Source organism: Melanerpes formicivorus, unplaced genomic scaffold (genome assembly GCF_026170545.1).
Source record: "Melanerpes formicivorus ecotype bairdi unplaced genomic scaffold, bMelFor1.0.p_v2 SCAF_5, whole genome shotgun sequence".
NCBI classification, from domain to species: Eukaryota; Metazoa; Chordata; class Aves; order Piciformes; family Picidae; genus Melanerpes; species Melanerpes formicivorus.
The window spans coordinates 11,005,907-11,033,143 of NW_027142357.1; the positions used below are offsets into that span (position 1 = coordinate 11,005,907).

Here is a 27,237-nt window from a genome sequence, read left to right on the forward strand (position 1 = left end):
AATTGGTGCTAGAATACACAGGAAAAACTTCTCCAGAACATCTCAATGCTGCATAACAACATTAGAATAGAATACAGTTACTGATTAACTGAAATCTTCATGTTATCCAAGGCTGAAAGGACTGTGCTCTAAGTATATGACTGTATGCTGTTGAAACAGAGTAATAGTTTAAGCATATTGGCACAGGACAGGCATAAATAGTTGTATGAAGTAACTCTCTGTTGTGGTTACCTCAAACTTTAACCAAGGTCAGACCACAATTTCCGTCAAGATTATTGTAAACCCACATGAATGCCTCTACATCAATAAAGTATTACAATCTGCAGTTACTAGGTCTAAATATTTGGCTTCGCTCCTTGTGCCTCAAAGTCTGGGCATAATCCACTCACAGCAGGACTTTTGGATCTGTAATGGGCTGGCAGCACCGTGAAGCATCTCCTCCTATTGGTTCCCCCAAATAAGCCATCCAGGTCAATTCTACAGCATCCTCTGCTGCACCTGTGCCTTACAGAGAGCATTATCTTTGTAACCTGGAATTGTATCTTTAGCAAAACAGCAACTTAAAGATCATTTGCCACTTTGATAAGCACCTAGTGCTCAAAGACTACTGTAATTACTAGTTAAATACTTCACCACAGATACCTATTAAAGATTTGAACAGCACAGCTAGGAAGAAAGCACCCCATTTTACAATGAAGCTCCACAACCAGCATTACTGGTTTAACATGTCTCAGGCAACGATACTGTGATCCTTCCAGATCCTTACAGAAAGCAGCTAGTCAGCCCTTAACTTCCATCCCACAGAAAGGAAAATTTTCAAGTTTTTCTTGTATCCTAGGAATTCATGAACCCCAGAATTACCAGTCTGATTTCCAGCTAGCATTAGCAATATTTTGACTATATAAAACAATTCAAAGACCATACAGAATCATAGAATTGTCAGGACCATAGAAGGGATCTTAAGGATCATCTAGTTCAAACCCCCCTTACATGGGCAGGGACCTCTCACAATAGATCAGGTTGCTCACAGCCACATCCAGCCTAGTCTTAAAAACCTCCAGGCATGAGGCTTCCATCACCTCCCTGGGCAACCTGTTCCAGTGTCTCATCACCCTCATGGTGAAAAACTTCCTAACATCTTCTATATTTTTAGAAAGTATTGAACTCACTTTAAGTTTTACCAGAAAAGATTCACGATTTATAATACTCTTTCACTCACTGCTCCAAAATGAGCAGACATCTTTCTGAACAGCATAAGACACCTTCAGGGTTACAGAAGTTTTTTTAAAAGGGGAAACTCCCAGTGCTGTGGAGCACTGGGCCACCCAGTGACCTACATACAGAAGCAATAGAGTTCAGCTTCCAACTCCATAATTAAACGTGCTACACTTGCCTCATTCAGCTGTCCTAGAATGCACAATCCCGAGTACTCAGCCTAGCCTGCCCTCATCAGAGCTGCCAAGTGATGCACCTGAGAAGAAAGCACTAAGACACACTAAAAACTATGCCATATCTACTACAGCAGGCAAGCTCCCAGTGCAGCATCTCTTTCTCCTTACACACAAATACCTTTTAACCCCGGTATCCCTCACCACTGAAACAGAGCTTTGCTGCAAACACACTACACCCCACCCCCCAAGATGAAATAAGAAAGGGCACCTTTGTGGGGGGACCCATTGATGCTCTCGGAGCTAGACTGCATGTCCACAGTGGCTCTCCTGAAGCTGCTGAAATATGCCCTGGACCTGGAGAAGCTGCTGCGTGGGGACCGCCCGTGGGGGCTGGCAAAGAGGGCGGTGGTGCCATCCTTGCGGGCGAAGATGCCACTGAAGAAGCGCAGCAGCCGGTGCTCGTGGGCGGCGGCGGGGCCTTCCCTCCCCAGCCGCTCGGAGAGCCGCTGCAAGTCACTGTTATCCAGAGTCCGGTTCTTGCTCTTGCTCTGCTCCCAGCGCTCCAGCCGGGAGAGCGGGTCTGCCTGGCTCAGCACCTCGCCCACGTCTAGCGTGTTGCGCTTCTCGGGGGGAGCACTGGGGACGGTGACCGGCGGCGAGCCCTGCGCCTCGGCGCCCTGGTCCGGCGGCGGTCCGGGGAGACATCCGGAGCTGCTGTGCCGCCGTACCCGGCTCAGCGCCCGCACCCGCGGCAGCTCCCCGCTGTTGCTGCCGCCGCTCCAGTGCCTGAAGCTGAAGCTCCGCCGCAGCAAGCCTGGCTGCCGCCGGGGGCTCTGCCCCGGCTCCTCCGCCTGCGGGGCCTCGACCGAGAGGCCTGACGGCTGGCCGTGGGCCCCCAGCCCTTCATCCTCCTCTTTCTCGGGGGAGGCTGCGGCTTCAGCCCGGCCGCAGGTGGCCGCCGGCTCCCCGCCGCTGCCGTCTGGGTCCGGGCTGCCCTGCGGTCTCCCGAGGACGAGCTCGGCAGCGAAGGGATGCCCGGCTCTTCGCGGCACCTTGAGGCGGCCCAGCTCCAGCTGCCCGGTGCTGAGGGTCCTGAAGTTGCGGAAGCCGCAGGGGCTGGGGGGAACTCTGTCCCGCTCCTCTTCTTCCTCCTCGCCCTCCTCCTCCTCCACCAGTAGCAGCCCAGCCCTGGTGAGACTGGAGGAGCCCGGCGGCCGACTCCCTCCACGCCGCCCACGGCGGGGAAGCTCCAGCGCGGGATGGCCGCTCTCTGTTCCCAGAAGCTCCTTCTTCACCATGGTCACGGAGATGCGGTAGACGGTTTTTCTCTGGGGGGTGCCCCGCTGCATCCTCTCTGGAGAAGAGGCGGCGGCGGCCGGCGGTTCATTACTGTCCAGAAGATACATGTTTGTTCCGGCTGCTCTCCTCCCTTCAGGCGGCAGCATCTAGCCCGGGCATCGTAGCCCGCTGCGGGAGATAGAGGTGGCGGAAAGAGACCTGATTTGTTGGAACGTCGAAACGAAACGCAAAACCAGAAGCTACCGCCACCCAGATTTTAAAATAATAAAATATTATCTTAAAAAAAAAAAAAAAATGCTCCTGTGTCACACCCCGCTCTGGGAGTCACCACCCCGCTTCAGAGGCGGCAGCTCCGCTCCCCACCGGTGCACGGCGACCATGTAAGCGCCATCCAGCCCCCCCGGGCCCTTCCGACGAGACACCGGGGGACGAGTTAAAGCCCTGCAGCAACCGCATGCATCCTCCTGCGGATCCCGAAATGCATTGCTGGGGAACAGCCCGGTCCGGCATTCAAGGGATTAGAGCAGCAGCAGGAACCCTCAATTTCATTGTTTACAGCAAAGCTGCACGTTTGCGGATCTCGCCTCCTTTTTCTTCCCCTCCTCCGCCGGGTAAATCCGCTTAATATCCGTCCTCAGAGCAAAGAACAGGCGGGAAGCACCAGCTAAAAAGGGCCCGTTCGGGAAGGAAACGGCCGCGGTTCCCCAGCCCAGCGGCGGGAGCAGCAGCGCCCGGCCCTGGGCGGGCAGCGCGGCGCAGCGCCGGAGAGGGCGGGCGGGCAGGCAGCACTGGGCCGCTGCAGCCGGGGCTCTCCCAAGCGCCGGGATGGAGTTCCGTCCGCCCAGGAGCGGGAGGAGAGCAGCAAGGCAGGATGCACAGCCGAGAAGAGGCGGTGGGGGGCACCAGGCTCACCTGGAAGGACGAGCACACCTTCCCGCACCAATCCTTCCGATCAGTTCTCTGAAAGGGAGGGAGACAGCTGCCCCTCACCCCTCCTTGGGGCACCTGGGGGCAGGTGTTGATCTGTTAGAGGGTAGAGCAACTCTGCAGAGGGACCTTGACAGGCTGCACAGATGGGCAGAGTCCAGCGGCATGAGATTTAACACATCTAAGTGCCAGGTTCTAAACACTGGCCACAACAACCCTCTGCAGTTCCACAGGCTGGGGACAGAGTGGCTGGAGAGCAGCCAGGCAGGAAGGCACCTAGGGGTACTGGTTGATAGTAAGCTGAACATGAGCCAGAAGTGTCAAGTGGCCAAGAAGGCCAATGGCATCCATGCCTGTATCAGGAATAGTGTGGCCAGCAGGAGCAGGGAGGTCATTCTGCTCCTGTACTCAGCACTGGTTAGCCCTATGAAGAAAGGCAGCGGGAACAGGGGTTGCTTAGCCTGGAGAAAAGGAGGCTCAGAGGAGACCTTTTTGCTATCTACAACTACCTGAAGGGAGGTTGTAGCCAGGTGGGGGTTGGTCTCTTCTCCCAGGCAACCAGCACCAGAACAAGAGGACACAATCTCAAGCTATGTGAGAGGAGGTTCAGGCTGGATATTAGGAAGAAGTTCTTCACAGCAGAGTGATTGGCCATTGGAATGGACTGCCCAGGGAGGTGGGGGAATCATCACTGGAGATGTTTAGGAACAGACTGAATGGGGCGCTTCGTGCCATGGTTTAGTTGACTAGATGGTGTTGGGTGATTGGCTGGACTCAATCTCAAAGGTCTTTTCTAACTGTATTAATTCTATTCCCTGCCTCCAGGCCCACACGCAAGCAGGGGCTGTGCTCCCACTGCACTTGGGACCATGGTTCAGCCTCCATCTGAGGTGCCTCTGCTGTGCATACCCTGGCATACAGGAGCTGGGGAAAGTCTAGGGCAACACCACTTTCTTAACCACAAAGAGTATCCCTGTCCTCAGACGAGGCAAATCCCCACTTCAAATACAGAGTTTGAGCCCCTCACTAGAAGGACAGTGAAGTAGGGCACTGTGTCCAGAGCAGGGGAACAAAGGTGGTAAAGGGTTTAGAATAAAAGTCAGGAGAGAAGCATCTGAGTGAACTGCAGTTGTTTGAAGAAAAGGAGTGTGAGAAGACCTTCTCACTCAAAGCACCTGAAAGGATAGTGCAGTGAAGGGAGAAGCTGATCTCTTCTCAACCAGAACAAGTGGTTAGACAAGAGAAAATGGCCTGAAACTGCATCCAGGGACATTAGGAAATATTTCAAGGACTGGAAGAGGCTGCTCTGTGAAGTGGTGGGATTTCAACATGCAGATGTGATGGTAAAGGACAAGGGTGGACACAGCAGCACTAGGTTAACAGGTGCACTCTGCAATCTTGTCTTCTCCAACATGAAGGAGTGTGTCATTTTTATTAAAAATTACCCAGATCTGATGTGGGTTTTTTCCAACTATGAGACAACCATAATTGTTTTTAATAAATGTGTGTTAACCATAGCACTCCTACTATATACTTCACTATACAACACTGACCTACTATACACTTCACAACTACTGTTTTAAACAGAACCTGTCTCCTTTGCAGAGCTGCAGGACAGTTCTTGTGCACTCCTTCCACACAATGGGATATGCATGCCTTACACACCGAGCTCTAGCAGTCCAGATCAGGGAAACCAAAGAAATGAACAACCAATAGACTAATGACTTCTAAAATGCATTTGTAAATCACAGTGGGAGACACCAGAGAATAAACAATATTGGAAGTAAGGTTTTCAGGTGCTGTGCATCACGTTTAATTATGCACTTTTAAAAAAACCATACCACAAACCTCTAAGCTGTCTTGTATATTCCAAGTGTACAGTCAAGCATCTTTTACTAACATGAGTTCAAAACCTGCAAACACATTAAAATGAAGGACAGTGAAAGTATACATCAGACAGAAGAGAACCAGAAAGTCATCAAGGCAACTCACTCCCAGGTTGGCTTCAAAAAAAAAAAAAAGAAAAAATAAATCAGAAAAGAGGAAAGACAGGCCCCCTAGACAAGTATCACAGTTCCAGAACACAAGACATGTGGTATAAGTAAGACAAGACATGCCCTCAGCATTTCCAAGTGAGAGGTTCCATTTCACACCAGATACTCCCAAGAATAAAGCATGCTTTAGGTTCCAGGTACTCTACACATTCCTTTACCCATGACACTGGGATCCTGCAACAGACGCTGCAGATCAATTGCCAGTTGGAACAGTGAATTGCTGATTTGACTCACTTCTACAGATATGACAGATGCTGTTGTCTTTAATACTGACTAATTAACATTCATTATTCATCTTTGCTCTGTTCACCACAGAATAGTGCACGTATCTTCAGCAGATACCTGGATCAAGACCAGCCCTAGAGACTGTGTCTTAGGCATAACTCAACATGGGCTCACACTGCAGCAGCCTGAAAACAGTTTTCAGTTGCTCCTAAATGCTTGTTCATGGCAGACAAAAGATTTTTTTTCCCCCACTTCTCTGACATTCAGAAGGCCAATTCCAGTATGTATTTCTAAAGGAGAAGGGGTGAGGAAGAAAACCAAAAAAAAAAAAGAGGAATCTGAATGAGAAATATAGGGGAGTAGTTCAAATAATAAAATTTTAAAATACACACTTCACTGAATGCCAAATACTGAAACCCAAGGCAACAGTGCGTAGTGCATGGGCACTTGCTGATCAGATCCCCCAGCCAAATCCGGGCCGCACTTTACAGTATGCCGCCGGCAAAGCAGCCTCCTTACCCAGAGTGGAATCAACCATTTTTCATCCTCTCGGGATGACAGACCCCTTCAGAAGAACCACTTTTAAGCGCAGACAAATAGCCGGCACATTCCTTTACCCCTACCTCTGGAGTATCCCCTCCCCGCATCCCTGGAAAGCTTCCCTGGGAGCTCACCCACGCCCAGGCCGGCCCTGAGAGCCCGTGCTTCCACGCCCGTGCTACAGACACGCCAGGTGTGCAAGTACTGCATCGACCATTGGTTCGAGATGCTGACACACCTCGTCTACAAGTAGTAAGTCATACTCGGAGATTGTTCAAGCTGACTACATCACTTAGAACCCTATAACTCCTTGTAAGGCTTCTTGTAAGACTTCTTATAATGCAGCCGACTTAGCTGGCAGCGACCATCATCTGCAGGTCTACACCAGCGTCAAGAAATATGTCATGAATTGGCCATAAAATATCGGGTTAGCTCAGAGCAGGGAGGTAGTTCACAGAATAAGGGACTTCATGCTGAATATTCTCTAAGAGCTCCAAAATCGCCATGGAGGCCTCTGCCCCAAGGGGTTCTGCCTGCAGCCCACGCACAGCATCACTTCATAGCACCCACCCCGGTCGGGCTAAGATCCAGGCAGCCTGAGCAGCAAACTCCTTCTCTCCTGCCCGACAACTACTCCCGGCGTGCAATTAGCACAGATCCGGTCCCAGAACAGAAGTCCCTCGGGCCCTGGGACGAGAGCAGCCAGAAGCCACAGCAGCCAACCCAAACAAGTCATTTGGCTCAAAGCCTACACCGTGCGTCCTGAAGGGCCCTCGGCAGCAGCTCCCAGTTACCATTTACTCTGGAGGCAGCTGGTAGCGCAGAACACACTGCACATGCACAATAAATATGAAGCTTCTGAAAGGTCCATCCAGGTACCTCCAAAGCACTGTGGTTGACAAAGTCCTGCTGTCCCTCCAAGATGCACTGAAAAGCAGAACAATGCAAACCTGCCATTCAGTGTAGCTACCGAAAAGTCCTATTTGTCACTTCTCATCCTACTACTGAGGTCAAGCCTATCTACACTACTTCAAAGGCCTCCATCAACAATAAAGCCAACCCCAGTGCATGTCTAGAAGCAACACGAGCAGTTTTGAATATGTGGAATATTTTGATTTCACACACACACACAAAAAGTCAGCTCATCTCAATGCTGTCAAACTAGCAAAACTCAGCCTAGTGACTTGATTTAGAATAAACCTTTATTTAGAATAAACCAAACCAGGTTGGAAGAGACCTTCAAGATCATCGCGTCCAACCCATCAACCAATCCAACCCACCCAAACAACTAACCCATGGCACCAAGCACCCCATCAAGTCTCCTCCTGAACACCTCCAATGATGGCAACTCCACCACCTCCTTGGGCAGCCCATTCCAATGGGCAATCACTCTTTCTGTATAGAACTTCTTCCTAACATCCAACCTGAACCTCCCCTGGCGCAGCCTGAGCCTTGAAATGCACAAACACGTCCCACTCAAGAGAAGCACTTCAATGACCGTTTTCAGTGACTAAACACCATTATTTCTTTTAATCAATACAGTGAAACATGAATGTCTCAAATACATCTTTAAAATGCTGTAAAAAAAAAAAAAATCTCCAAGTGGAAATTCTGCCTTGCACAGCCTGCTTTACTATAAACCACAGTGTTGCAGCAGCAGCTGCATCTGCACTGAGACATTTGTGCACTGCTTAAAAGAAGCCACAAATTAAAATACTTGAGATTAAAAGACACAAAGCCTAAGATGATCAGAAAGAGCAGAGGGAGCCCCATGAATACAGCACTCAGTCCTTCCCATTCTGAACTACTCTCAAGTTGAGTTTCACAGCGTTGCTGACTGGGCCACCAGCCTGAAACATTAACTACTGAAAAGAAACAACTGCAGAGATAAACCATGCTGGGAGGAGAAGCGTTATTATTCCCCCCACAACTGTAAAGCAAGTTCACTGTAAGCAACTAATGCTTGACGTGATAAAGCTAAGAACTCTTGTATTGTTAAAAAGCGATGTAAAATAGGCTTTGTGTTTTCTCTTTTCACCAAGAACTCGTTGCAAAAAGGCTCCTGAAAAATTCATTTCTTAATTCCTTCTATGAGTTTCACATCCTGCCAGTAGATTCAGCACAGTCACCATTTAAATGGAAAAGTCCAGATAATGGAAAACACACCCCTCATACACATCAGCACCTGAGCATTACAATTTCAATCCTAAACCAGCCTAGTCAGGTGAGCCTCTTTGGCTGAATTGTTTAGGGGTGTGCAATTCTTGTGGTACTGCTTGCTAATAAACTTGCTTTTTACTGGACAAGCTCTAATCAAATCCTTACTGCTCTCATTGTGGGTTTTGGTTTTTTTTATGAACAGCAGACATCTTTTATATTTTTGCACACTACAGGTTACGTACTGGACACACAGCATCTATCATTGTAAATAGTTGTCCCTTCAACAAATTGATTACTGAAGACAAAATGAGGTCACCTGAACAATTCTTCCAGTAATTTAGACGTCATTTCACTTTTCTTTGCTAGAGATACTGTGCTCCATCCACTGTTTGTCATTACAGATCAGTGTTCAACCAGGAAACAAGAGAAGGCATCCAGATGAGAACAACATTGTGCTAGAGGGTACCAGCAATACAGAGCCCAAACTCAAGATCTCTCTCAAGCCACAGGGTTTGCATTAAGCCATTGATCTGTGTTCTTCTGTCACGATGCACTTGTCCATTATAAGAGGCCTGAATTCTCTGTAGGCAATTCTTCACTAAGATGAAGAAGAGAGACATCTCAACAATACAGAGAATAAGAGCTACCAGCAAGAAGTCAGCTATCAATAATGATCTTTACTGTCAAGCACAATGAAATCACATTCCTGTCCTAAAAACACTGGATGCTGAGCAGGAAAGGGAAGAAGGGCAATGAGGATGTGGAGTAAAATGCAACTCAATTATTTGCCTTTCTCTCACTAGGAGGGAAATAAAATGTTTAGTCGTTTATAAGGGAAAATGAGGTTGCAGCAAGCCTGTAACACTTAAACATGCCTCCTATCCGTCACAGAGATCTGAGGGGGTGGTTACAGAATACCAGGCACCAGCTTCACCTGCTTAACCACTTTGCAAGCAGCCCAAACAGAATGAACACAGTGTTAGAGAAACTCTTACAGACATGCAAGAAGATGCCATGGAAAGCTACAGATGTCCTTAGACAAAGGTCTCGGCGTCTTGACAGAAATCCTACCCTCTGCCACAGTAGCTCCTCCTGGAAACCTGGGGTGCTTTCAAACCTCAGAAGGCTGGTATAGCTACTGTAGGAAACTGATGGGTCTTAATGTCAGGGATAATCTTTTTGCCATACGGAATGGTAAGTTCACAATACTTTCTGTTTTCATTCCTAAGTGCAGCTTTTAGTACTTCCTTTCACATAGACCATACCCATTATGTACTTCACATGCTCTACAGCTCATGCCTCATAAGACTATATTGGACTCATACCCATTCATTAAAGATGAGTGAAGGGGAAATAAGAAAAATTAATATTTAAATCAGTTATGATTTGTCTTTTTTTTTTTTTGGTACCATGAGATGCACTGAAGATACTGTTTAGAAGAAAGTCCCTTATTGGACAGCTTCAAGCAAACCCCAAATTGCACAGAATTTCTCACTCTCAAGTGTGGCAGACAATCGCTGTAATTTACTTGAAAGAACAGCACAAAAACATTTTTTAAAGAGGAACAGCACAAAAAATCTTAAGATTTCTGCATGAATAAGATGATTCTTCTGATTTCTACCCTCAAGCTGCTGCACCTATTACAATCAATATATTTTGCCTGTCTGCTTCTCTGCAGCTTAAAACACCTGACTGCAACTGGATTTTTACTGAACAGAACAAGGTAGTCCTCACTAAACAAGCATCCAGAGAATCAAGTCTGCAAGATTGATCTTCCAGGTTTAAATGAAAGTGTTTTTAGATCACATCACCTGACAGAAAAGTTGCAATTTTCTACTGCTGTAGAACTTAACTGAAGCAGCACAGCAGGGAAAAATAAAGCTGTAGAAACTATTTTTTCCCATTATTAATACTTTTAAAATTAATACACTAAAGCCTGCAGTACCCCTCTCTTGATCACTACCTGGTGAATCTTCAGAGCGACATGTCTGCTTAATCTAACAGTTAACTTAGTTTATAATCCTGTCATTCCCCCACAGCCTTTGGTATGAAATGGCCAATATTAAAGTTGTCCTCATTATGTGCTCTGCTGCATCACAGCATTTTGGTGAGAAGGTAGTAAAAGCTCACCTAGACTTGTCAGCATGCTCCAGTAAAAGGCTGTAGGTGAACCAGGCTACTGTACAAAACCAAAGTCAGTTACTCCAGTATTTCATATGCAAATATTAGATGCTAAAACTGAGGCAGTAATGCTGGGAGCCTTGTGTCAATAGGGAGTTATCTGCAGTTTCACCTGCTCCTCTGGGGAAGGAGGAAGTTACCATTCTCTACAAGTCCTGCAATCAACTTGTAAGATGATCCCAAAACTCAGCTTCTGCTCCAATTCAAGCTGCCAACCTAAGTCATGTATCCATCAAGGTAACTTGAGAAATATGAATTCTGCAACCTCAATTTGCTTTTATGTAGGCTGCCAACATAACCTATATGAAACCCGCTGGCTGTTCTCTTCACCTCCTAAGCCTGAACATCTCAGACACTGAAAAAGGGCAGTACCCCAGTGACCTGTCAGAAGTTCAGGAAAAGACTGGCTGGTACGCCCTGAAAAGACTGCTCTTATCACTTAGCTGCCCTTTCACTTACTGATAGACAGAGCTTCCAAGAATAAACTAGCAGATAACTCACCTTCCTACATGTTCTGTATTCCCTTAAGGGCTTGTTAAAAAAAAAAAAAAAAAAAAATCATCTAAGTCTGTATACAATGTTGCTTCAGAAACTCATTTCAAATGCACAGCTAATAAATATAAATTCTAATAATAAGAAACAGTACAAGTTCCAGTAAATCCTTACCTTATTTTGGCTATTACTCCTTTTCCTAAGAGACAAGTGCTGATTAACTAACATACATATCTTTTAACCCTCCTCTTGTGCACAAGTAAAACATTCTGACATGCAGCATCAATATGCCGTTCCAGTCCCACAACTTGGGATTAAAACTTCTGCTTATTCCATATGGTGTTTCAGTATGTCACAAAGCAGGAAGACTTCCAGATGCCTGCTAACTATACAGTGTTACTCATTTTTAGGCGGGCTGCTTTTCACCTCACACTTGGAAGAAATTGCAATGCAGTGAAGAAAAAAAAAAAATAGTAGAACTGAGGAAACCACTTGGGCTGAAGTTTCATACCACAGATATTGGAGGTACGGGATTTTGTCACTAATGACAATCTAGTTGAGTACTTAAAGTCACGTTACTAACTGCATGAAGCCTAGACAGGCTTCTTAAGAGCCATGAATTCAGAGGCTTACATTTCTATGAAGATATACTACTCTAGAGGTGTGAACTTTAAACTGTAAGGAAGAGGGATAGGCTGTGGCATCTGTTATTGACAAAACCATCTATTAACTGAGCAGCCAAAGAGCTAGAGACTGCTCCTCTGACTAATGACAAAAATGTTAACATTTTTATCAGGTATGCAACATTTCACCACAAAACTAAGGGTAGTAACATGTAGCACATACTTGAGTTATGATTTTTTAACTGTAGACAAGAAAATGAAGGCAAAGAGCAGGAACAAAATAGGGAGTATAGTCTGGCTCGTCTATACGTAGGTAGCAAACTCTCAGCTACAGTGTTTGTACTGCAGGCATTGTTACAAATACAGCTATTCCATACTCTCAAATAGAACATATAGAATAATAGAATACCTTAGGCTAGAAAAGGCCTTTAAGAACATCAAATCAAACCATTACCTACCAAACCTGCTACTAAACCATGTCTCTAAGCACCACATCTACACATCTTTTAAATACCTCCAGGGATAGTGACTCCACCACCTCCCTGAGCAGTCTGTTCCATGGCATGACAACCCTTTTGGTGAAAACGTTTTTCCTCATGTCCAACCTGAATCTTCCCTGGCACAACTTGAGGCCCTTTCCTCTAGTCCTGTCTCCTGCTATTTGGGAGAAGTGAGAAAAGAGGCTTGTGGTACAGTTACAACTTTACATTTCCTTTTACAGCTTCAGAAATGGAGTGCTAGGTTTCAAACAGAAGCTTACTCCAGAACACTTTTACATATGTATCTCCCTCTGCAGTTAAATATATCATATACATTTCATATTGTGTATGTATATACCAGGTGCATCTGTTGCTAAGCCTATGACTTTGTACAGAATTACACAAGCATGCCCTCTGATTTGGTATAAAAGCAGATGGATGGAAACTGCTCAGAGTTCTAACCCTCCAGTTACTGTCTTCAATAAACCACCTATGTATTACAGAGGATGTGCATTAAAAGTCTGCTTAATGCCATTCTGTAGCCAAACAAATAACATCTGTAAAAGCTTTTAACATCTGCTGAATTTCTTCAAAAGTTCTGTTTTTAACTATGTAGCAGAGTAGTACAGATAATGTAGTGTGAACTCAACTGGACTAGCAGTGCTTTCCAGCCATCCTGGAGCTAAGAAGCAAAAATGGCTTAGCAAATACAAAGATCATGGTTTGGGGCAAATACTTTTCAGAAAACTACATAATCACAAACACCACCCCCCCCAAGGATCACTGAAATACATAAAACAGCATGGGTAAAAGGAACTAGGCAAGTCAGCAAACCTAAGCAGCTTCAATTCATATAGCTTGCAGAAGTTGTTATTTGCCCAGCAGCTACCTCTTTAGCTGTACAGCTCTGTTGCTTTTGTAGCCCTAGCCTGGTTTTGCCCATCATGAATTACATTCTACATGCTTTTCTCTTGTCCACCACAGCCCCCCTTATTTGTCTTCATCAAGTTACACAACATAGTATGAATATTTGTGTCCAGTACAAGGTTACTCACATTTCAGTCTGCAGCACGTGTACCTCAGTGTGCTCCATGCACAGCCACGGAAGAATGAAAGGGGAAAAAAAGGGAAGAGAAGACCAGAACTCTAACAGAAAATTACTCTTAAGAAATCCACCCAGTGAGGGATAATAATTGCTTGCAGGTACCAGCTAGCTAATAGTAGGCCTGAGAGCCTGTCAGAGTTAACTCATATGAGGAATAAAAAAAAAAAAAGAGAAGCAGGACACAGGATGTTTAAGGATGGGGGGGAAGAAAACAAATCTCTGGCTAGCTTCACCTGGTACAGGGCCATCTACCAGTAAGGAACACTCTTCCTGACCTCAGTCTATCAAGAAGCTACTGCCAGACAGGGAGCTGACAGTGCTTACCACTGCATTTAAGGCTGCAGTCACCAGCAGTGAGCTTTTTGCCACTATCTCAGCATATACAGCACTCAGGTAAGCACTGGGTACAAGAACACAGTCCACTGCTCTCCTGTATCACTCTTAACAGTGCAGCAAGGTTGGAGGTGACAAATTAAGTTACAAGCAGCTGCATGTGTTGTAATAATCTCCTCTGACAAAACAGATCACATACCACTGACACACAGGTTTTATTCCAACTCTTTAAAAGGCTGTGGGATGGATTCTGCATACCTTTTAAAACATTTAAATAGCAGAGTAGAAAATTTTCAAGTCTGTTGGGCACTAAAAGTGCAACAAGATGAGGGAGTCAGGGAAGCTGAAGGGGCTCAACTATTCCCTTCTGGATTTGCAGGACTGCAGTAGGTGAGGGGTGGCAAGAGGCAGAGATTTGTAACATGAGTTTACATGCACTGAAAAGTGCTATTAAATACTGACACTCCAGTATTTTACCAGTTTTATATGTTCTGTCTTTAAACAATAGACATAAGCACTTACTCAAACATTAAAGCCTAAAGAATGGTATTTTCTATTGATGAAGCACATTTCTTACAGTAGTATCTAAAAGCTATTTCTCTCAATGCAGTACGGGAAACATCTACTACTGTCTTGTTGCTGGTAAGAAGCATTGCAGTAGGTAATCTGGCAACCATCTGAAGACCTACCAAATAGTTTTTAGTGTAGAAGACTCATCTTTTACCACTAAAGATGATCTGCCTGAAACAGAAGCACTTAACTCAGAGACCATCAGGAAACACCGCTTTATCTGTGAATTTTGATTAGAGCAGTTCTGAAAGGACAAGCCAATTCTTGAAGCCAGCCCTTTCACCACACAAAAGACTAACCATGCCATTTCCTCCCTGTCCTCCACTTCTGCTTTTGCCCTCTCCCGTTATTCAAATGGTTCCATGCTATCTCATTAGCATCACTTTGTAACACACAGGCACACACCCCCAGCCCCCCAAAAAAGGGGAGTTGGAAAATTCACTTCCTTGCTTTTGCTGTTTTAGTTCCAAAGCTAAGCAAGCCCAGCTGCTCAGGAAATACCATTGTAATGAACACATTATTGAACATAGAAGAATCAATCGAAATCTCTGTCAAAAATTTCACATGCTGCAAACAGGCCAGCAATCAAATGGCTCTTACAAAATACTTCTCAGCCATGTTTAACAATTTCATCTTCCAAAAAAATTCAGGCACATGACCAAAATTTAGGGGAAAAAAAAAATCACCACCACACATGGAAGAACTGAAAGAGTAGAAAGCCAAGAGCCATTCTCCATTACTAACACCTGACATAACAACTACTGTTTGCTAGATATTGCATTTCCTCCAACCTAAATGATGAAAAAAAATTCATTGCTAAAAAAACCTCCTTTCAGACAGCAAAGCTTACTCATCTTGTGATTTGTCTCATCTCATTTTTTTTAACTGACATTTGTTGACAACACACAAAAGGCATTAACTATTTTAAAGGGCAACTTCAGCCTACTTTGTTATAAATATTTCAATACCATGGAGGTTTCTCTAACTCAGCTGACAGTGATAAACAGTTCTATAATGCCAAAATTCCTACAGCTGCTACAGCCATGATGAAGAAATTTCCCCCAACACCTATGCTTTCTCTCTAGAAATTTTGCAATTCAATAAAAGTACTTTCATCAACCTTAAGAGGAGAATATTAAGGAGCAGATAAAGCATCTACAGCTACCCAATGGCAAGGGAAAAGGCAAAATAGGATTTTTCTTGAAGGTGTGCAATGCACAAAAAGCAACAAAAAAAAACCCAAAACAGCTAGATATTGGAATAGAAAAAATAAACCAACAAAACATACACCAAGCAAAAAAATAAACAAAGAAATCCAAACACCACACTTCTTCACAGTAGCTGTAGATCCAAACAGATTTCTAAGAGAAGTTGGGAAGCCTCCATGCTCCAAGGTGGCTCTGCTTTTCTTGGGGTCTAGTCAGACACAGAACTCCAGAGATCCCTTTCAGCAGCTCCCATTCTACGACTAAAATACTGGGTTTCACATATCCCAATGCAACATATTGGCCTGCTTATGGTTTTGCTTGTGATTTTTGTAATACTGTGCCACTCTGAGGTGGTAAAAATCTCTAGCAAGTCTGTTCCCTCCTTGCATGAGCAGATGGAATGTAATTGCCTATTCAGCTCCTTTATTGAAGCAAATCATTGGGATTCTTACTAACTTCCCCAAAAGCCTTTTGTTGGCACTCAAAATCCTACACTTTATATCTGGCAACACAAAGCAGGATACTGTGAAACTGAAGCTATTGCAAATTACATACTCCTCCATTACTAAGCTTCAATAGAAAACCCAGCAAAATTTTATTTAGTTCCCAACTACATGGACCCTATTGTAGTACCATCTCATGGAACTTAGTGGCAAATGCAATATCCTAGAACTATGTCAACTTTTACATTTACTTGGTATCTCATATTGTGTGCAGTAAGTAACTTAACTGTTCCTAGGAAAGATGCTACCTCCTTCAAACTCCAGACTTCCATGGGACAAAGAAAACTCAGTGATTTTGAAAAGTGTACCACCAATCCACAGGGTACAGTATTTGAACAGAAGAGTACCCTCAAGAACATCACCTTTCCAACCCCTTTCTTCTCCCCCCAGCATTGAGAAGACAAAAATTTCTTCAGGTTAACAAAAGCATAACGAAGCCTTTTCTGCCCTCTATTCCTCCATGCATCCTCATAATCTTTTGCTTACAAAGTTCTCTGGGGTTTTTTTACAAGCTATAACACTACCCTCACATTGACATAGGCATAGCCAGCCTTTAAACTGCACTATGCATGCATGTCTCCTTCAGTTGCTGAGATGATGTTAAACTCACCTCAATTCACAGATGCAGGCAGCTTACCTGTTCACAATTTCTTTTTGTCTGGGAAACAAGTGTTTGAAAGCACATACATACTTTCTATGCACAAGAGGTTGATAAAGTAACAGGTACTTTCAGCTTCTAGAAGGATAATTTCTATGCATATCCTAACATATTTGAACCCGTTAAAATACAACGGAAGCGAAGTCTCCACACGGACCATTGAAAAGCCCCACAAGAAGCAGGGTATCTCACATATCTGGATAAAGAAAGTGAAGTAATCCTGCAAATACAGGTAGTGCTTCATTATTCCACAACTTGAGATGCTGAGAAAACACTTCTGTTATTATTAAGATGCAAATTTCAAGTGAGATCCAGAACACCACAATAAAAAACCCACTACTGATACACTGGCACACCACACACATTGATCTACAGAGAAATCTTACATACTGAATTGCTGTCATGTCAGAAAGCCACCCTGGACTCTGACAAGCACACAGGCCAATAAGTGCTAACAAAATCTTCCTTAAAGATGGGTAACAAATAAAGTTCTCTGATTTCACTCTAGCAGAAAGATGGGGTTTAACAATACACAACACCTTTGTCTTCACCCACAACTACTTGTTTTATCAGTGGTACCACAAAGAAAACTTAACATAAACATGGACCCTTGGAAATTTCAGCACAAACTTGATCAACTGTTTTTTCAGAATTTTACTTCAGCCAACAGATCTCAGGAGAGTTTGTTGCCAAATAATTTATGTAACACTTGACTACATTGAGGACAGCTCAAGCTGCATTTTTGCTACATTCTGCTCTACAATAGTTTGTTACAGTAAGTACACAGAGCAGCTATCTGTTCTTTCTTTCTACAATGAGCAGAAGTTGAATGTATTTACCACATCCTGAGACAGAAATTATGGTAATTCAGTCTTGGTGCTCTTTCAGGCCAGGACTTTATTAGTGATCTTCAGAGGTCACCTGGGAACATTCAGAATTTTCACATCACCTGCACTACAAAGTGCAGTAGAGACCACCCCATGTATTACCGCACCTACATACCTCAAAACCTAGCAAGGTACATCTTAATAGCTTGTATTCTGAGCTCTTACAGACAGCTTAATCAACAGGAAAGAGATGTCAGGATTCAACAGCAAGACTACTTCAAACACGTAATGCTCACATACAGATGAAATACAGAACTACAGCACGACCCAGAGTTCAGCACTGGACAGGCAATATGAAGAGAACCCTTCAGTTATCACTAACATTAAAACAAGCTTACTGCATATACATTAGCCAGACTGCCATCTTCTCTTTTGTATTGGGTTTTAGCCACTTCAAAGTCAAAATATTCCTGGTGTTAGCAACTGCCATATCTAACTCAGGCAACAAGAAAAGTGACTCTTTTCTTCCAGTTCCAAAAGGTGCAAGCCTCATATGAGTGGTGCTAGGTAGCAGTCTGACCTCTAGTAAAAGGCTAGCTATCTAGTCAACATTCATTAGAACCACAAAACGCTGCCCCAAATCTGTATTGCGAGAGTAGGTCATACAAAGTGTTGCATGAGGATGATGCTACCTGTGCATCCTTCCGTTCAGCCAGCACTTACACCTCAGAGAGGAGTTTAAGTAAATTTCCTGCAACAATAAACAAGTACTTCAGTGCTCTGCTGCTCCTATTTTTAACTATTCTTATAACCTGAAGTCACAGCATTTGCTGATGGTCCACATTATTTAGCAGAAATTAACTTCTGTCTTAAGAGTCTCTGAAGTTACAACCTTGGCATGGAACAAGCTTTGTGAACTGAAGTTCTGAAGATCCTGAGGAATACAAGAAAATAAAATGAGAGCAGGCTTTGTGGCTGAAGATTAAAAGGCTGCTTCTAAATTGAGATTAGTCACAACAGATTAAAGCTGAAAAGACAATGTTTTTGTCTTCCTGAGAGCATGTGATAAAAAAAAAAATTCAGATATTCAGGTCCTGCCCACCTTGAAAAAACACAGAAGGGCTATATTTTCCCTTCCATTCTTAGTGGGAAAGGATTTTCAAATATGTTCTTTCAGCTTTTACAATGGCTTTAAGGTCCAAGCTAAACAGCTTGCTCTTGGCATTTGTGACATCCAATAGCAACAGCTAACCACTGTAAAGAAATTCTGAGCTAGATCATTCACACCTTTTTGATTCTAATGACAGCTTTGTAGAGAAGTTAACCTACACACTTTTACCTTTGCTTTCACGGCAATTCCAGATTTTTATTACAGACAAGTTCCCAGAGTTAGACCTTGCAATAACATAACTCAAGTCAGAAGTTTAGCAGATCACACATGAAATGTTATTTCACCAGGAAGGCAACAAGACACAGGTTCTGGTAAACACTTATCTACCTCTGAAGCAAATACACAGTATGCTGCTCTGTCTTGCATACACACTAATCTCAAAATGCCCAGCCCACCCCAATGAGTATTTAATAGGTTCTGCTGTTCTATTCATACACTTACTATACAAAACAATTTTAATACTTTAAAATGTGTTACAAACAAATCCATTATAATAACCTATGATATAACTCAGCCAAGGCTGCCTGTGAACTTCTTACCCAAGATATCTGAATCGAGACAGAGCCAAATAAATCAGCACAAGAGGCGAATAAAGCAAACTGCTACTGCTTTGCACAGCTGACCAAGTACATGCCAAGACTCAGTCAGTTAACATAATCAGGTTGCAAGCACCAAGTTCTTTGAATCCTTATTCAATACTTTTTGATCATCTTGTCACAGGGAGTTGTATGAGAATTAAGCAAAGATTTGGGTTGTATGCACAGCCAGAACAGGTAAGCACTGATAAAACCTTACAATCTCCCTAGCTTTTGGCATCCAAAACCAAAGAGAAGTCTCCATAAAACTATTTCCAATTTCAAAATAATAAATACTGTCATCACTGTTTGGTAATTCACGCAAAAATGAAAGCAGCCCCCACAAATCTGATAGCCCTTAGTCAGCCATTATCCATGCAAGCAATTTCACACCAGCCAAGGTGCAGCAAAGGCATCAAAATCTAATAAAGTGAGCTTAGTCCATTTTGCCTCCTAGTTCCTTCACAAAGGATCATCCAGTTAACAGTGGCTCTATCTAAAAATCTGTGCAAAGTTGCAAGCTGGAAAAGGATGACTTAAGGAGACCTTGTTAAAGAAAGCTATACACAAAAGTGATTACAACTTTACTTGCACACTTCTTTCTTGGTAATACAAAGCAATACATGAAACACCTGGAAAATTCACTGCAAATCAGAGATCCTAGACCTCTAGTCTGGTCTATCTGGCTTTACGGAAACAGACATAGCTCACCTTGCCACTGACATTGAAGATACCATGAGGTATGACTTTTGGTGGGGTTTGTGGGTGGGGTTTTTTGATTCTGAGTGTTTTCTCTGTTGGGGGTTTGGTGTGTGGGGCTTTTTTTAGGGGAATTGTTTATCGTTGTGAGTTCTTCAGGGGTTTGGGGTTTTTTTAATGTTGTAAGTAGACAAACAAGGAACAAAAACCCCACATATTCTTACCTTGACAAACCTGTCCCTTTTCAGTGTTCACTGAAACTGTGAAGCTAATAACAGCATGAAGAATTTACTCAGAGAACTACTGCAACAGCTGTCCTATGAAATTAGCATATCCAGGAGAATGTTGCCAGTTGAAGAGTTCCAACCATTTTCAGGAATTTTTAGAAGTTACAACAATTGGGTTTACATATTCATTTTCAGCAACATACTAGTAAGAAACCTGAAGTATGTCATTCTGTCAAAAAAACCACACTAAGAACACAAATGGCTACCAATTACACCTTTGTAAGAAGTACTTCAGTACGAAACTTACTTAACCCACATGGATTTTGCTTCCAGGTTGGTGACTGCAGGTCATCTACCTAGAGACCACCCAAACTGGCTAAAGGACACAAAATCCACAACTAATCAGAATTCCAAGAGCTACCAGTGAGGTTCCCAAAAACACACAACGTATCTGCCATCCTAACACAAGGGCCAGCCAGCTACCTCACTTGCACATCACCTGAAGCACAACTGTGGAGCAAGACATACATTCCATTCAGCAATAGATACAGAGACTAGAAGGTGAATAGCCAGCCAGTAGCAGTAAATAGCAAGAAAACAGGCTACACCTTCTGCAAAATGTTTTAGTAAATTCAGAAGGTCTCAGTTTTGAACAACCAAAACAGATGTGTGTGGTTATAGTCACACACAGAGCATTTAGACTCTGCTTTCACTATGTACTTGTCACCTTTTGCACTCAGTTGACAGTCATGGCTTTTCCTGGAGCAACTGGGGAGAACACACCTGATTGCTGTAGCAGGAAAGACTCTGCAATCGCCAGACAGTATTTCTTCCCTTGCCTCCAGCTACTCTCACAGGAGATTAAGATCACATTCAGAGAAGACAGGAAAATAGGCAGAGACAGCTACCTTAGCAATGCTTTATTGTCAAAGCCCCACAGCTCAGGCCAATTCCCCACTAATTTATGCAAAATCATTACTGACTGCTTACCTGGGCCAGCTGGACCCAGTGTGGGTTTCACTCCTCTTCCAATCTCAGTTTTGATCTATATTTCTGTTTTGCATGAGAGGTAGACTAACAGGTCAGAAAACTTACCTGAAGAAGCTTTCTGCTCTGCGTAGTTGCAACACCACAGGGAGCGAGAGGAGAACATAGGAGAGCGAAACAATAGGCAATACTTCCAGAAAGTTGTCAAACACGAGTAACATTTTTCTCTAGTTGCAGGTCAGAAGCAAGGTCTCCAAACACATGGTCCAGTCTGGCTTTGGGCAGGAGGCTAGGTTAGATGACCTCTTCAAGAGTCTTCTATCTGACTTTTCCTATGATGCCATGAGGTACAGATGAAGGTTTGAAAAAAACCTCAAATACAGTCTTGCTATTTTAAGTTTAATCCAAACCCAAAAAAGACCTCACCTGACTCAGACCATACTGCCTCTATATATTTACTCATCCTGGCAAAGGCAGGGGTGACCTCATTGCCCTCTACAACTACCTGAAAGTTGGTTGTAGCTGGGAAGGGGTTGGTCTCTTCTCCCAGGCAACCAGCACCAGAACAAGGGGACACAGTCTCAAGCTGCACCAGGGGAGGTTTAAACTCGAGGTGAGGAGAAAGTTCTTCACTGAGTGAGTTGTTCATCATTGGAATGGGCTGCCCAGGGAGGTGGTGGAGTCACCGTCCCTGGATGTGTTCAAGAGGAGATTGGATGTGGCACTTGGTGCCATGGTCTAGTCATGAGGTCTGTGTTGATAGGTTGGACTCGAGGTCTCTTCCAACCTTGGTGATACTGTGATACTATGTAGAAGGAACAGTAACTTATTTGCACACTACCTTAATTACACCCCTCTTCCCTCATTCCCTTTGTTAGAAGCCAAACTGCATCTCATGCTTTTCCCACTAGCTGGTCTGCAAGGGAAGATTCCTAGACAAAGTACTCAAAAACGTTTTCTCCCTTGCTTCTGGATCATTATGTTAAATTCCAGTTTATTCAACTTCAGCTCATTGCCTCTTAAGGCAAAAGAGGCTGCTGCACTATGAAATACCTTCTCAACCAACTTGGTTGTTATGATCCTAGTCCTTGTAAAGCATTAGCAGAAAGAAATGCTACCAGAAGTACAACAGATACTCTGTTACTGAATCACATAGGCTTAATACAGTCCCCTTACATCTAGAATTGATGACTTAAAAATACATTAAAAAACCACAATCAGCTGTCTTTTTCTTCAGTAAGTCTAAGAATATGTGCATTACAACAGATGATCAAATCCTAGAGAATTAAACAATTCAAAAAACACTTCCACGACTCCTAACAAGCACACAGATCTGATTAAGCAAATTAATATGCAACATGAGGAAAGAAAAAGTCTCTTTAAAGCCATGGTGATATTGCAACATCACCACCTGATGCAAGTAATCATAACTGAATGAGCCTGAAATGTATTTTATTTCAGAATATCATTTACAGAAGATAAGAACCATGACCAGAAAAACATTCTTAACAGAAAACAATGAACCTTCTTCCTTAAATAGTTTGGAAGCAAAAACAAACAATTGCTCAGTACCAGAACTCAAGAGGCTTTACATCAAACACTAGATATTGCTGTGTGGAATTAGAGACCATTCCATCATATGCTCACCATGTGAAAGGCTGCTAGGCTGAATTCCCATTACCTCCCAGTGAGAAAAGTGCTGAAAAAAGAACTTGCCTATCCTTACCTTTAGGAAAGCAGCACTGAGAGCTTAGCTACAGGTAACATTTTACCCCAAAACCTTCCCAGTTTGCATGGAGATTTTTCTCTCTTCCTTTCACTTCTCTGTTCCTCCATTTGAGCCTGATCTCTTTCCTGATCTTGAAAATAGCAGTGTTAAGGCAGCAGCTCTAAAGCACGGACATCACAGCCGTCTAACATGTAAGATCAGGCATCCCTTTTTGCTTGAAAGTGGTGTACCTTATTTAGTACAGAGTTTATTTGCCTATAAAATATCTTAACTACTTGGCTACACCATTTTCTGCAAAGAAAACCAGATCTGTTGCTAAAAGATGTTAGCACTCCCATATGATATACTAGCTTGTTGACTCACTACGCTAATAGAACTACATAAAAAATTAATTGTACCATAAAAAGCAATTTCAATTGCACCACACAAGATGCAACTGCAAGACAACACTTGCTTCCACTGCACAAAATTAGTAAACCTAATATGTGGATCACCTATACTCTTACTTAAGGGACTGTGAAGCCTGTTTGTATCTCTGCAACATGTTATATGAAAGCTTTCCTTAACTACTTCATCAAGTAGACCACAAATTGTCAATCAGCAGCAGTGCTGTTTTTCTTCCCCCTTCCCCCCCCTTTTTTTTTAAACTGTGAACACCAGCAGCACCTCTGCATACAGAGCAATATCTCTGTAACTCGAGGTAAAAGTACAAATTTATGTGATACATCACAGTATCACCAAGGTTGGAAGAGACCTCGAGGATCGAGTCCAACCTGTCACCACAGACCTCATGACTAGACCATGGCACCAAGTGCCACGTCCAATCTCCTCTTGAACACATCCAGGGACGGTGACTCCACCTCCCCGGGCAGCCCATTCCAATGACAAATGACTCTCGGTGAAGAACTTTCTCCTCACCTCAAGCCTAAACCTCCCCTGGCGCAGCTTGAGACTGTGTCCTCTTGTTCTGGTGCTGGTTGCCTGGGAGAAGAGACCAACCCCTTCCCAGCTACAACCACCTTTCAGGTAGTTGTAGAGGGCAATGAGGTCACCCCTGAGCCTCCTCTTCTCCAGGCTAAACAATCCCAGCTCCCCCAGCCTCTCCTTGTAGGGCTTGTGCTCAAGGCCTCTCACCAGCCTTGTTGCCCTTCTTTCTCCGGACACATTCAAGTGTTTCGATGTCCTTTCTAAACTGAGGGGCCCAGAACTGGACACAGGACTCAAGGTGTGGCCTAACCAATGCAGAGTACAGGGGCACAATGACTTCCCTGCTCCTGCTGGCCACACTATTCCTAGTGCAGGCCAGGATGCCATTGACCCTCTTGGCCACCTGGGCACACTGCTGGCTCATGTTTAGGTGGCTGTCAATCAGCACCCCCAGGTCCCTCTCTGTTTGGGAGCTCTCCAGCCACTCCGACCCCAGCCTGTAGCTCTGCATGGGATTGCCGTGGCCAAAGTGCAGCACCTGGCACTTGGACTTGTTGAATGACATCCCGTTGGACTCCGCCCATCTGTCCAGTCGGTCGAGGTCCCTCTGCAGAGTCTTTCTACCCTCTAACTGACCTATAACTGCTCCTAGCTTTGTGTCATCTGCAAACTTGCTAATGACTGTCTCAATCCCCTCATCCAGATCATCAATGAAGATATTAAACAGGATAGGGCCCAACACTGATCCCTGGGGGACACCACTGGTGACTGACCGCCAGCTGGATGTGGCACCATTCACCACCACTCCCTGGGCTCAGCCCTCCAGCCAGTTCGTAACCCAGCACAGAGTGTTGCGGTCCAAGCCACGAGCTGACAGCTCAGCCAGCAGTTTGCTGTGGGGGACAGTGTCAAAGGCCTTGCTGAAGTCCAGGTAGACCACATCCACAGGCTTCCCCACATCCAGCAGAGGACTCACCTTATCATAGAAGGAGATCAGGTTGGAGAGGCAGGACCTGCCCCTCCTAAATCCATGTTGGCTGGACCTGAGCTCCTGGCCATCCTTCAGGTGCAGTTATTGCCGCCAGGATGCAGCATCATGCTCCTCTACCCAGTTCAACCAAAATGATACAACAAACATCAAATATCTCCATACAACTGCTAACGCTTTCAAGTCATTCCCCTCATATGACATTATTTTGTGAGAATGCCATAATTAATTCCCAAATTAAATCACAGATGTGTATGACGTTAAGATTTGCTAACACTCCTTCCAATCACAACATCCAAAGGCAATTTCTGGGGGGGAACAAACAAAAAAAAAAACCACACCCCACACTGTTCTTCCTGCAAATTTAAATAACTGGACCAAAGCTTCTTGATATATTACCAGCAACATCCTATCACTCAAGACTCTACATAGCTATGGCTGCAAAAGGCCAGCTTCTCAATTACAATTAAAGATTTGTACACTTTCTCCTATAATTTGGGGTAGGGAGGAGGGCTCAGGCACCCCACCAAAGTAAAAGCTAATTGCTGTGGAACAGTAATGGACACCTTACATACACATCAGTATTTAGTCAGGCAACTTGAAGTTATCAATAAGCTTTAACGCAATTTCAGAATATTCTGAAGATAACATGAAGATATTCAAAATCTCAAAGTCATCCTAGAAGTTTTCAGTCGTGAGAACCATCCCAATCACCAACACTGACCATCAGCAGGCAGCCAACACAACAGCCAATGCTACTTCTCCGTTGCATGGGTGTTGAAAGTTTTACATGCAACTTCAACTCCTACAAACACACTGACACTGATTGAGCACTCTAAAGCAAGAAATATATCTGGATTTCTTGATTGGTTTCCAGTATGTACAAGATACTTCCCTTCTTACTGCTAAAGTTCACAGAATGGCTTAGGTTGGAAGGGACCTCAGAAAATCTACTGTAACCAGCCTAGCACAGGCAGGTGGGCCTCTCAGATAGACTTGGCTGCCCAAGGCCTCAACTAATCTGGCTTTAAACACCTGCAGGGAGGGGGCATCCACAACCACTTAGGGCACCCTAATCACAAGTCTCACCACCCTCATACTGAAGAACTTCTTAAGATCCAGTCTAAATGTAGTCTTTCTCAGATTAAAACCACTCCTCCTAGTCCTATTGCTAGATACCCTTATGAAAAAAGTCCCTCTCCAGCTTTACTATAGGCTTAGTTTAAGTACTGGAAGGCAACTATAAGGTGTCCCCAGAGTCTTGTCTCCTCCAGGCTAAATAATCCCAGTCTATCCTCATAGCAGAGGTGCTCCAGCCCTTAGATGGTCCTTGAAGTTGAGCATCAAGTAGAGCATTAAGCCATGTTAGCTTGCTACTGAAAACACCTGGAGGAGTACATTACAATCCAACCAGCTCAGGGAAGACCTTATTGCTTTCTACATGTGGGGAGGTCTTAATGAAGTGGGGGTTGGTCTCTTCTCCAAAGTAGCAAGTAATAGGACAAGAGGAAGTGGCCTCAACTTGTGGCAGGGGAAGTACAGGTTAGATATTAGGGAAAAATTCTTCACCGAAAGGGTTGTCAAGGGGTGCCACAGGCTGCTCCACAGCATGGTGGAGCAACCGTCTTCGGAGGTATTTAAGAGATGTGATCCTGAGGGACATGGTTTAGTGCTGAACTTGGCAGTGCTGGGTTAACAGTTGGACTTTAGAATAGAGAAGACCTTAAATATCATAAACAATTCTATCATCTTTTGACTTGATGACCATCTTCTACCAGATGCAGGCTGGGGGAGTACATTCATAACCATATTGAATTCCATTCTGCTACTTGTAAGTCAGCAAGTACTCCTTGTTTTGGTAATGGAATTTCAAGAACTGAAACAGCTCTAAACTCATTGTAACTACACAGAACTAGAGGCAAAATAGGAAGTGATTGATATAAATATTTACATTCTTTCAGCTGTTTAACACATGCAGAGCTTATTCTTCACACAGGCCTCAGAATGACCCAATGACAAGTATAAGCTGAAGCTCACATCCAGCTCTCATATACTGAAAACTCACATTCATATATATGAAACCCTTAATCTGTGAAGGGCTTTACAAAGGTGCTTAAAAGACAAAACGTTCACTGCTCATTTCAAGAGCTCTTGTCTTCTCCAATTCGTATAGTCCTACCTTAAAATACTAATGAAATTCCTAGATTTAGCAAATTATTCTTCATCTATTGCTTTAGATATTTATGTTCAAGACAAAAAAGCTCTAGCAGTTTCACATCCATTTGTCATTTAACTGTTCAGCAAATATAATGCTAAAGGTTAATCTGGAGAGAGGAAAACAGATGTTCAGTTACAAGGA

At 43.8% G+C, this 27,237-nt stretch overlaps 1 protein-coding gene across 10 annotated transcripts in view; it reads right to left on the reverse strand.

Moving 5' to 3' along the window:
- Positions 1 to 27,237, reverse strand: part of AGAP1 (ArfGAP with GTPase domain, ankyrin repeat and PH domain 1) — a 400,655-nt gene that overhangs the window by 308,370 nt on the left and 65,048 nt on the right. For 2 of the 10 annotated variants that reach the window (XM_068138074.1, XM_068138073.1), the window contains exon 1: positions 1,660 to 3,404. The exons of the other annotated variants lie outside the window; for them this stretch is intronic. In XM_068138074.1, the coding sequence (XP_067994175.1) occupies positions 1,660 to 2,836 (1,177 nt within the window). In that variant the 5' untranslated portion in view covers positions 2,837 to 3,404. Of the gene's footprint in view, positions 1 to 1,659; positions 3,405 to 27,237 lie in introns of those variants that run through there. 10 annotated transcript variants of the gene reach the window in all.